Source organism: Hydra vulgaris, chromosome 13 (genome assembly GCF_038396675.1).
Source record: "Hydra vulgaris chromosome 13, alternate assembly HydraT2T_AEP".
Lineage (NCBI taxonomy): Eukaryota > Metazoa > Cnidaria > Hydrozoa > Anthoathecata > Hydridae > Hydra > Hydra vulgaris.
The window spans coordinates 18,268,233-18,280,852 of record NC_088932.1 but is presented as its reverse complement, the minus strand read 5'-3'; the positions used below and the strand labels follow the sequence as shown (position 1 = coordinate 18,280,852).

Here is a 12,620-nt window from a genome sequence, read left to right as displayed (position 1 = left end):
TATAAAAATAAAGTTAAATACGTTTTTATATAAAGTTATTTACGTTTTTACGTGTATCTCATTTAAAAATTTAGAAATATAAAATACATTTGGAAAAATCACAAGGCTGCCCATTTACAGATGCAGATGTCAATAAATATAATGAAAAAGAGAAAAATCTGTTAAATGTCAAAAACGAATCAAGAATGGAATGTTTGTTTTTGTAATAATCAAAAAATAGTAGATCAATGCAGCAAAGATCCATTTTATTTAAAATCATAAGTGTTGATAAAAGACAAAAAAACACCGTCATATCATACGCCGTCATATCATTTGCCGTCATGTCAAATGCCGTCATATGACGGTGTGATAATATTTAAGTATATTACAACAAAAATTTTTGTAACCAACGGTATTTCCGAAGCCGATTGCAATGAGTGCCACACTGACGCCTAAGTTCAATGTTAGTTGTAATTGTTTTATGAATTGAAAAATCATCATTGTATCTTTTTCCAAACCCATAATACTTTTTAATTTCTAACGAAGAAATATAGCTAAATTTTGCTGAACTATTTTCAAAGATAATACAATCCAGATTTTTTGATGCGTACATACGAACAGCTTCTACGACTACTGAATAGTCTAACTCTTTCTATTAAATCTTGATTAATGAAAATTTCAAAAAGATATTTTATTGTTGAATTTATTAAAGACAAATACAAAAACAAACCTGAATAAAGACAACTTTGTATTATAAAATTCGTCAAATACTAAAAAATTCTTATGAGTTTCTAACGAATAATAAATTTCTAAAGAATATAGTAATTTTGATTTATTTGTTTACTAGTTATTTATTTATTTATTTATTTGTTTATTACTTCTTGTTGCAATATTTTTTATTGTAATCGGTATCTAAAAGTTAATAGCAAAGTATTTTCCAGTGAAGTAAATTAAAGCAAATTTTTACTCAAGATTAGACTTATTTTTGTTTAAACTCAACTTTCATTCATTTTAAGTCAAAGTTATCCAATCAAAATTTAAATTGCACAAATTTTAACGTAAAGTTACTATTAGGCTGGCGAAGATGTACATCTGTATTACATTGTTTCCTGCCAAGGATGATGAATCTTGACTCATCTCATATGCTTTTGATAGTGCCTCCTTGATAGTGGCTATGCAAATTTTCCTGTAATCTCCTAATGAGGGTAAAGCTCTAAAACTCAGTTTAATGGTTCTTAGACACACAGGTAGTAAGATTTCCCGAACTCTGTGGTAGCTCTCAGAGACGCTGATTTCATCAACAGCTGAAAAATATCAGATAATATCGTGTTGCACATGAATGGTATTACAGGTAGTGTTTTTGGTGCGCATTGTTGAGGCCAGATAAGAAGCCCTATGTTACGACTTAGGGTTATTTAACAGGACAGAGAAAATTGCATAGCTCATTGCTTATGGAACCGGGCTTCTATCTATAAATGAGTCAAGTTCTCTTTAAACTTAAATCATGCCAATAGTAACAAAAGTATTAGAAATAAAAACCATCCCCTCCACCAAACTGTTTTAATATATCTTTTACTAATATTTGTGGTCTGCGAATAAACATTCCATCAGTTGAATCTTGCCTCTTGCAAAATTCACCAGATTTGCTTGATTTTAGTAAGGCTAATTTTAATTCTGCTATTACTTCTACTAATGTTAGTGTTTAAGGGTAGTATCATTTGATTCGCAAAAACTCCAATAATCATATGCTTGGCTTGTGGGTATACATACGCATCAATTCACCTATTTGTCGTGAAATCAGGTTCAAATCCTTTGACCATTCTTATATGTGCTTCCGCTAAGCACCTCTTCGCTTTATCATCTTTTCCTTGGTTCTTTATTGATCTCCATCATTCCATGACTGCACTTTTTTAGATGTAATTTCTAATCAATTGATCATGTTTTCTCTCTTTACCCCTCTGCCAATATTGTTGTCATTGGGACTTTATTATTCATCACTCTGAATGGGTTGGCTCTAACGCCACCAACCTTGCTGACACTAAAGCCTATAACTTCTTCATTTCCCAATCTCTTGCTAAAAGACCTATAAGTTTTTAAGCGCTGAGAACTAGGAAAATTTGTATAATATTTTGGGTTATAAATTTATTACATAAAATTTGTTACCCTAATCTTTACCCTAACCCCAACCCTAGCACAACAAAGCACAACAAAAAATATTTGACGTTTGACAAAAAATATGTAACATTTAAAAGTCACATGTTTTTTATCAAACGTCAAATATATTTCGTTACCCTTTAGGAATTGCTAGTTTAGATTATATACTACTCGCAATGATTTTGATGACTTTTGGGATAAGGCTACTAGATGTAAATATATTGACTGATTTAAGGATATGCGCAGTCAGGTGTACATTCATCGACTGAGGTTTTTGGTTTTAAGGGGTAGTCTGCTGCTCCACAATTAAGTTACTTGGCAAACTACTAGTATTGCAAAATCATTAGGCAGAAGGTTGTATGGCTTAAAATAAGGTTTTGATTATTCAAAAAATAATGCAGACCAGATATCATTTTGAATTATTGCTACTACATATAACTTATACGCAAAACCTCAGTCAATATAGCAGCACTCCCTTGCACGATCTCCCTAAATCAGTCAATGCAGGAGAACTCATCTGACAAGTTCTCCATAAATCCGTATGATATCGGATTTGGGAAGAGCTTGTCAATCAAAACCTAATTTTGAGCCAAACACGGTTAGCCTTAACTATTTAGGTTTTTTGAATTTTGCCCAGGTCAAGGTCAATAGTTTCTGAAAGATTATAGTTTACTTATCACTATGTATATAGTCCACCAAATCAAAAAACTCCTATTAAGTAATTATAGTAGTTTTAAGATTTTTTCGCGCCTATTTTTCGTGCATTTTTGAACTTTTACAACAATCTTTATTCCGACATGTTTTCTGCCACAAGTTTAATTGCAAAAGACAATCATAGAACAAACTTTGTTTTTAAAAGTGTTAGGCATCGGAAAATTTCATCCTCAGACTATTTTAAATCATCAAAAGAACAGCGAAAAAGCATGCCTTTTCTGTGGTTGCAAATGTCAGATGAAAATAATATCCAAAGCCACATAATTTCTAAATATCAAAGTTGTTTTTCAAATTATAAAATTGCTGATAACCGATATCCTACTGTATTTTGTCCAAGGTTGGTACACTCAATGATTTTTAACTAAATAAATATATATAAATGTATATATGTCATACACGTAAAACCATTCACATAAATGAAAAATTAACAAATAGCAATACAAAATCTAATAATTTCATTGAAAATTTCACACTAGAGTTACTTTTGCATAAGCTACCATAAAATGGTATAACTTTGGCTCAACTTTTAAACGTGTAAGGCCTAAAAAATGTATGGTTGAAAGAACAGATGTGGTTGACCTCAGGCATAAAATTAGGTTTTACATTGACTGGTTAAAGATGACTATTCCAGCTAAAACACGAAATGGGTAAAATGTTATCTTATTTTTACATCTGTTGTTAAGAAATATAAAATTATAAATATTTTTATTATCTCAGGGAACTAAAAACTTGCAACCGTGAAATATGCGAAATTTCAAGAAAATAGAGAGGAATACCCAATAAAAAAGTCTGATATTAAGAGTTCTAAAAGTTATTACAGTTATTAGTCCGCGGTGTATTTCTTGCCTGAGTAAAATTAAAAGAGGATTGCATCATAAATACAATCCAACAACGCTTAGGTAGCATGTATTTTCAACTTTGAATATTTGGCTGTGAAAATTTTTATCACATGCTCTAGAGAAAATAAGTTTTATGTAAATTTTTTTAGAAGTAACATATCAGCTGTATCAGAGTATCAAGGTATTAGAAAAGCCTTATTATTTTGCGTCACTGATAGAGAGATGAGAAAAAGAAATGTAAAAGGCTTACCCTTCCTAATAAATCTTAAAATGAAGATTTTAATTTAAAAAAACCTTTGTAACTTTTTGAACCAGCAATCTTTTTAACAAAGTAAAGTTGTCGAAAACGTTTTTCCATCAGTCTCCATAGTTTTTTAACTTGTTTAGATGTCAAGAAACAAATGACTTCTCACGTTATGTTATGTAGTAAAAGTGGTGACACCATTTTGTTGAAGATAAAAGGTAGTAAATTAAAATTACCAATTGGATCTGGGAATACTACAAAAACAATCAATTTTACTCACAAAAAGCTTCTTTGTATTCAGAATTTTCTTTCCTTAAGTAATCATCAAATGATAAAACTTGCTAATATGATATGGTAAAATCACAATACTAATACAAACTTAATTCTGCACAATGAAATAATTCAATTTTGAAAGCAAAATTTATAATTTAAAAAAATAAATAATTACAGAGTTGTTGAAAAAAGACGAAATGCTGTAGAACCTGGACTGAAAGACTGATTTGGATAGTTATCTTTACCCACTATTTACCAAAGAAAATCTTTTATTTGAGTTTAAAAACAAAGATAAAACTTTGGAATATAAAAATATTACAGTTGTGTACTGCAATGATATGACTCTTTTTGTTAAAATACTCCTGGATCATGAATGTGAAAATTATAAAAAACAATTGTTTAAAAATGCTGTTGACGGGGGAAGTGGTTTTATTAAATTATGCCTAAATATAGTTGATTTCAATGAAATTTTTGAAAATTACCGAAAAGTTGATGTTGATTATCTAAAAACAAAACCCGCAACAGCTTGCAGATCGTCATATTAAGATGGTGTAATAAAAATTCGAAGATTCGTCAGTAAATGCTTCATTTCGACTACTCGTAGCTTCGGAGATCCCAGAAAGATATTTCAACATTAAAATATATTTTGAAAAACTGAATCTTGAAAAAGTTGAGCACATTGGGGTATCCGACATAAAACTTAGTCAAATTTTGACAGTAATATCTCCAAGTAGAAGTTTAATTCAATCCTGTTATGTATGTGAGTGGAATAGATGAGAAACCTGGACTAATTCACCATACAAAACATTCGAGAGCTGTCAAGAAAACCATGTAATTGATATCATGGAGCACATTTGGTCGGAAATGAATATGAATGAGATTATTGAACAGTTGCTAATTATTAAGACTGGTCATCATGGTGGAAAATTTAATAGAAATTCTTCTTGAAAAATTCTAAAAAAGTGGGAAGTGTTTAATGATAAACTACTAATTAAAATAAAATCTTGTAAAGAATGCTTAAGGTTGTTAAATTTAGTTGCTTGAGTCTTGCTTTGAATCCGGACATGAAGAAAGCTTTCAAAGTAAATTCGAAAATTTAAATGCCAGCTATAAAAAGTTGATGCTAGAACATGGTATTACTTTAATACCAAAATTTCCTATTCTGTTTAACCATGTATCTGAACTATGTACAACAATAAAAATGGGCTTTGGAGCCAGGAGAAAGTGTTCCCTACCTCTTCAACACTGCTACTTGGTACCGCTACAAGGTGTCCGCCAATAATTGTAAATAATTTAGTTAGGGCATTAAGTTCTTGTTTCTCTTGGTAATGCTGATCTAAATGTTGATATTTTTTAGTTATTCAAATCATGAATAAATTGTTTTTAATTATATTTTTGTAAATATATGTTCATTTGATATATGTTCATTTAATGATTTAAAACACGTGATTATCCACTCTTTAACAATATAATAAAACAAAATACCTTCTGTATTATTCATTTCCAATAAACTGTCTGTTGCTTAAATTTTGAATAAAAACATGGCGGAGCAAAAAAAGACGCAAAACACTTGCAATTAATGGCGCTAAAAAAAGGCGCCAAAATATGTTAAAAATGCTATAATTACTTAATAGGAGTTTTTTTGATTTTGTGGACTATACACATAGTGATAAGTAAACTATATTCTTTCAGAAACCATCGACCTTGACTTAGACAACTAAAAAAATGTAAATTGAGTTAAAGCTAACCGTGCAAATCTTCTGCTTACTAAAATAATTGTGATAGGGATATGATCTAGGCACAATCATTAAAACGGTTTCAAAAAAGAGAAATTAAAATTAAAATTGGTTAATGCTCCTGTGCATATTGATTAATTTGTAACTTGCGGCTTCTCAAAGACAAAGCCAAATAAGAGAGGTATTAAGAAGAGCGTCCTAAAGAATTAAAGGATTATATGATTTTCCTTATAAACAAATATTGTCGGCGCTAAATGTGACAAGAGTAAAATACTGACTAATTTGTGGAGATCTAATTAACGTTGTAAAAATGAAATGCATATTTTAAGTTTACATTTGATCACATTTTCTTTTTTAAACTATTGTGCTGGTCTCATAGATTGTCTTTAAAATAATATTTTGAATAATAAATCAAGGTGAAAAAACATTCCATACCATTAGAAAAACTAAAAAGAAAAAAACAGATACAACAGATTAAAACAGCAAGATAAAATGGCCATAAGGTCAAGTCTAAATACATGGTCTTCAAATATACGTAGTTGCATGATCTCGGGATCTAATGATTTTGTTTTTAAAATTAAAATACCTTGATGGCAAAGATTTCAAAAGATGATTGATTTCGATGAATTCATTGACTAATAAGGCGAAAAAAAGAAAAGTTTAAAGAAGGTCACAAATTCAGAATAAATAGAAACTCCCAGCTCATAAAAACAGGTGTGAACTTTACCTGCACTAGATTTAAATGTTTTGAAGTAATAAATGAAGAAAACAGAGCTTATTTATGAAAATAACTCATTTCAGTAGCAAGTAAAGAAATGCAAGATTCATTTCTAGCTAGACTTATAACGGTAACTAATATAAACAGAAGAAGATGACGTAAATATAAGCCAAGCAGAAAATTAATAGTTTTAGCTGTCAAAATATACTTTTTGTTAGTAATGGTTAATTTTTAATTAATTTGAGTGTGTTTTGAAGCCTTGAACATTTTAGATCATAAAAGGATCCACTAACTCATGATTGCTTGAAAGTAATCATGAGTTAGTGGTGAGTAGCAGAGCGCTTTCCTCATAAGCAAGAAGTTCCGAGTTCCGATGCATGCGTTATCCAAATTGGGTTGCAGTTCTCTCTTTTGGTTAATTCCAAACAACTTCTTTTATTTTTCAAAAGATGTTAGATACATGGATACATTTCTGAAAAATTGTGTTATTCTCAAAAGGTTTGTTTTGAAAGCGTCACTAAAAATACTTCTAAAAATCTCTACCCTACTTGTAATGGCCTTATGGAGTTTTCAAAGTCATTCTTGCCTGCAAGTCATAAGTATGTTCTTCTAGGAGCATTTATAACTGATTCTTTTAAGAAGCAGTTTAAAAAACAAAAAGCAAAAATCAGGCGGCACATATTCTAATACTGTGCAATAAATAGTAGAAAAAGGATATTATGAAGTCAAAACTACTTTTAGAATTAGTCAAGAATTGTGTTAGTTTTATTACATACAGACCAACAGAAATGCAATTTAAATTAGCATATTCAAATGATTTTAGTATTTCTTTCAAGAGAACAATTCTAACAATTTAAATTGTCTCCCAGAGTCAGATTTCTCTGCTGCAGTTGCCATTGACTTAGTTAATTGATTAACTGAGTCAATGGCAACTGCAGCAGAGGATAGAGTAATACAAGAGTTTTTAAATTTCATTAAGATTTATTGTTATAACTCAGTGTTCTTGCAAGACATCCCACAATGCTTTACGGCTAAAACTTTACATAAGTTTTTAGGGAGATGACACGCATTGGCTAGGACGTACGCGGTTTTATCGTCTTTCTTGTAAATTTTTCAAAAAACTTTATTTCACTTTTTTTTATTTTTACAAAATTATTTTTCTTCGTCAAATTAGCAAAAAAATTTTGTTTTACTGCTTTAATGCTTCGAATTTTTACAGAAGGTAGGCCTCCATTTTGTGATGAATAATGGGTACCTACACTGCGTACGTACACAGTGGGAATAGTTCAATGAAAATATACAGATGCAAAAAGAGATGGGGTGGGGTCCCAACTCAATAGTTTTACACCGTGTGTACATTATGGTTGCCCCTTTACTGATGTTTTAATATTTATGTTTTTATTATGAAATATTTATGAAAGCTTACTAAAATGTGTTGTTGGAAGTTTTGTATCGTCCCCCCGTCATAGTAACAGCTATAAACTTTGAACAATAAAAAACAATTATATAAGACAATTTAAACTGTAATTGTTTAGATAAAAAAAAAGTTTGATTTAAAGGACGCCTTTAAATTTTAGCTTCGAATGAATCAATGTAATAATAAATTAATAAAGTAAATAGAATATCAAAGTACACATCAACGCTAATCGGTCTTCCGTTTAAAAACATTCAATTAAACATTGTTTTACAAGTCATTTATCTTTTGGTTCTAAGTGATTATGATGTAATTAGAATAAAAAAATTATATCACTTGCCGTCGTAATTACCATAGCTGCGGGAGGTTTTTTATACACTGCCTTCTTGATAGAAACTATAATTTCCCGCTGCTACAGTATTTATATTACTATTATTTTTTTTGTTTTTTTTTGTTTTTGTATATATTTCGCCCTTTAAATATTGCTACAATACAAAAATGAATAAACAAATATTATATATCTTGGGCAAAAGAAGACAATAGTAATCTAATTGCTAAACCTCGTAGTTTACGTCGTATTTTTACATTGCAAACAGTAACTTAGTAAGATATCATTTTTATTTAATATTGTTAAAAATTACTTGAAAACAAATTAAATTTTAAATTATCAAAAGCAAAAACAAAAAAGTATGACGCATATTATGTATTTAGGAAACTGTATAAAAAAATTATATAATGCACGTGAACAGGAGCACTATTTTACTTTTTATCAAATAGCGCAAATAATGAATGGGGCGAAATAAAGGATACTTTATAACTTTTTCTTGCTAAACATGCGTCATTATTCATTTTACAATTTTATTTTAGAACCTCGCCTTCTATCTAATCAACCATTTATTATACACGTAAAATCAATCATTTATTGTAAGAATAAATCTATGTCAATCTGAATAATATCTAAAGAGTTTGAAAATTTGAATCTAATAAGATCTGAGGGCGTATAATCATACTGAATAAATAACGTTGTAATAATTTACATTAAAACCTTTTCTTACTGGTTGGTTTAAATAAGTTTAAAACTCACTTTAACCTAGGAAATCGCATCAAATAATATATTTATTAATATTTATAATATACAAGTAAAACAATATTAAATTAAAGTCAAAACTATATGTTCATATTTTCCGCATTTTGATGAAGCCAATGAAAAAGAATAAGCTATTGACATTTTTGATATCATTAAAACAGAATTCAAAAAAAAAAAGGTCCAAATGTATTTTTAAACAAGTTTTCATACAGTCGACATTAAAAATACCACAATATCGTTGACCATTTCTAAAGTACAGCTTTAAACCACGAACAAGTTTCTTTTATAAAGGAGTAACTTTTATAGAATAGACTACCACTCTCTGTTCGACAGAGTAAAGAGCAACATTCCTACCACTCTCTGTTCGATAGAGTACAGAGCCACATGCCTACCACTCTTTGTTTGACAGAGTACAGAGCAGCATGATTTAAACCAAATAAGTAATCGTATTTTTTAGACTATATTTTTTGTTATAAAAGTTACGGCAATGATATTTTCAACTTTCTTGTAATAAATTTATTTGTATTTTAAAATATCAGATCAAAATACGATAAATAAATAAACAAAGATAACAGCTCAATTTATTTTCGTAAAGTAGCTTTAGATGTATAAAGAGTTTAAATAAATTTAAAAAAATAAAAACTTGGCATAAATCAAAAACTATTCAAAGAATTAAATAAATTATGTTATGCAGATTAAATCTAAGGTAACTGAGGTAAACTCAGACAAATGTTTTAAAATTCTGAAAAATGCGCAGGTATTAAAAGAATTCGCAAATTACAGTGGCATTTTAGCCACGCCTGTTAATTCTATTATATTTGATTATCTTTGTTTTATTAATTGATGCATATTTGTAATAGTCAAACAGTTCAAATTTAATACTAACTGTTATAATTAAAACATTTTCATGGAATTTTTATTTTTGTAGTCCTAGAACTTCTGTTTGGGATTACCCTAAAAGTTGAATTTTGTAACTTACGCAAAATAAAACGCTGTAACCTATAACGACCAGAATTTTTATTACACCTACCAAGGCGTTCAACAATGGCGCTCAACCAAAACACAAACCTTAATTAAACACTTATTTGCAAAGGATTTAATTTCTTTTTTAGGAATTGCTAAAATTATTTTTATTGTAATAACACAAAGGCGGATCCAGATATTTTAGAAATGTGAGTACAGTAACTTCTAGGCATTTCATAAACTTTTTGTTGTTTATGCTTATTAAAAAAGCTACAAATTTTCTCTCCAATAATTTTAATGAGATTATTGAGATTTAAAAAAAGTAAATATTTTTTTATTCTTTATCTTATTTAACAATTTAGTCTGAAAAAGTCTGGAAGTAGCAGAGTTTGTTGTTCGAATAATTTACACTCAATTCCTGTTCAATAATACAAGTAAATCAATACACAACTACAGAGCAGAATTGAAATTTTAAAGTGTATTTTAGTCTGTAAACTCTTAACTATGAAAACGACTCAATCTTTTTTTCGTTATAATTAAATAACTTTTTCAAAGAGCCATTTTTGGTACAATTACTAACTTGTAGTCAATTGAATTTAGCGTTTCCTAATAATAATAAAAAAACTTTTTAAAAAAAATATTTACTTATCTTTACCATCTAACTATGCTAAAAAATTTGTTCACTTAACATGTTAAATAAAATTATTATCTATAATTCTTGAGCCACTATTACTCATATATTTTTGTTTGAGAATGCAAACGAAATATTGAAACAAAAAAAATTTAAGCTTAGAAAAGAGAATTTTGTAATACAATTATAAGTAGGCTGGGAGAATATTAGTGTAATATAATATTAAAACATGGGGAATCATATGCATATCGTAATCTTTTATAAAAAACATTTACATGATTACAATTTCAAAAAAAATGGTAATTGTTTTCTTAATTTTGTAAAAGTTCCTTTTGTACAGTGTAAAAGTTTTGTATAGCGTAAAAGTTCCTTTTGTGTAGCAATTTGCATCTTTTGTGCAGCAATTTGCATCTTTTGTGTAGCAATTTGCATCTTTTGTGTAGCAATTTGCATCTTTTAAAAACGTCCTTCCGGAAGTTTTTTAATTTTATAATCTTAATTTGACAATTTTGATTACAAATTACAAATTTTATTCATTTTGGTATTTATATTGGTGAGCGATTTTTGAAAAATAAAGCATTTCTACGCTGATTGGAGAAAATATTGATTATAACAATCAATATTTTCTATGCCAATCAGCGTAGAAATGCTATGGGTGCTTTAATTAAGCTTAGTTTTAAAAGTATGTGCGACGTTTCCAACAATCAATCAGCTTTTTTTTGGACCACTTTAGTCCATCTGAGAGTTTTTATTCTAAGTTCGTTTGAGAATTTTATTTGATGATAAATAAAAAAAAACAGCATTTTTTTTAGTATCCAGAATAAAAAAATATATTAGTTTTAAATATATTATATAAAAAATATTTAAGTTTTTTTAAAAAATAAAATTAAAACAAACAAAGATTTCTCAAACAATGTTTTATTACCTTGTTCTAGTTTCTCCATATCTTCCTTCATAAAAGAAAAATTTTCTGACTTGGCATGGCAAATAACCACAAAAGTTGCAAACAAAAATTTCCACATGTTATATATCGCTATTATTATCCACCAACGTTGTTAGTACATCAAAAATTTAAACCAAGTTTATATTGTTTTCTTAAAACTGTCGTGAAATAAATCCTTTTATTCTGTTTGAATTATATGAACTAAAATCCCTATATGGAAATGTAAATATGATACGAAACTACATGGTTTGTTAGTGTTTTTTTTATCACAACAAAATGCATTTAATATCAGTTTATAAAAATAGCAGAAAGTTTGCGTAAGTGTGAACAAGCAGTAGGGTATTTGAATTGAAACTATTTAAATATTAAAATTCTATGCATAACAATCTCATACTATTTTAATTGTTTTATTGTGTCATTGATAATACTCTAAAAAATACCCTTCCATTGTTTGCTATTTTTCAAATAAAAAAATAAAAAAATTAAATGTTTAATTTCGACTAATGATATACAATCCAAACAAAATACTTATAAAAAAATAATGGTTGTACTTTTGTAAAATTTTTGTTTTGATGTCAGAGTTAAACTGGAGTAGAAAATAATATACTAAAGAGACATATATAATAGAATATTTAATGTCTAGGCAATTAATTCTCGTGAATAAATCATCTTTCAAAAATGTGGTTAGAAGAGAGATTATAATAGATTAGAAGAGAGATTAAATGAAACTATTTTTACTTTAAAGTATTAAAGTCAAATGAGTTTTGTTGTCATACAAAAAAGATTCAAGAAATTTAATTAAAAATAACTTGACATCAAGTTTAAACTTTGAAGTCTTTTATTAAAAAAAACATTTTTGATTATTTATAAAAAAATTTTAAACTTTTTAAATTATTTATAAAAGCCTAAAAAAGACGATACTAAG

At 28.3% G+C, this 12,620-nt stretch overlaps 1 protein-coding gene across 1 annotated transcript in view; it reads right to left on the bottom strand.

Annotated features, from left to right (window-relative positions):
• Positions 1 to 12,050, bottom strand: part of LOC100208799 (uncharacterized protein ZK643.6) — a 42,480-nt gene extending 30,430 nt beyond the window's left edge. Inside the window, exon 1 of the mRNA XM_065816487.1 lies at positions 11,678 to 12,050. Coding sequence (XP_065672559.1) covers positions 11,678 to 11,774 — 97 coding nt within the window. The 5' untranslated portion in view covers positions 11,775 to 12,050. The remainder of the gene's footprint in view (positions 1 to 11,677) is intronic.
• Positions 12,051 to 12,620: the final 570 nt, after the last annotated feature.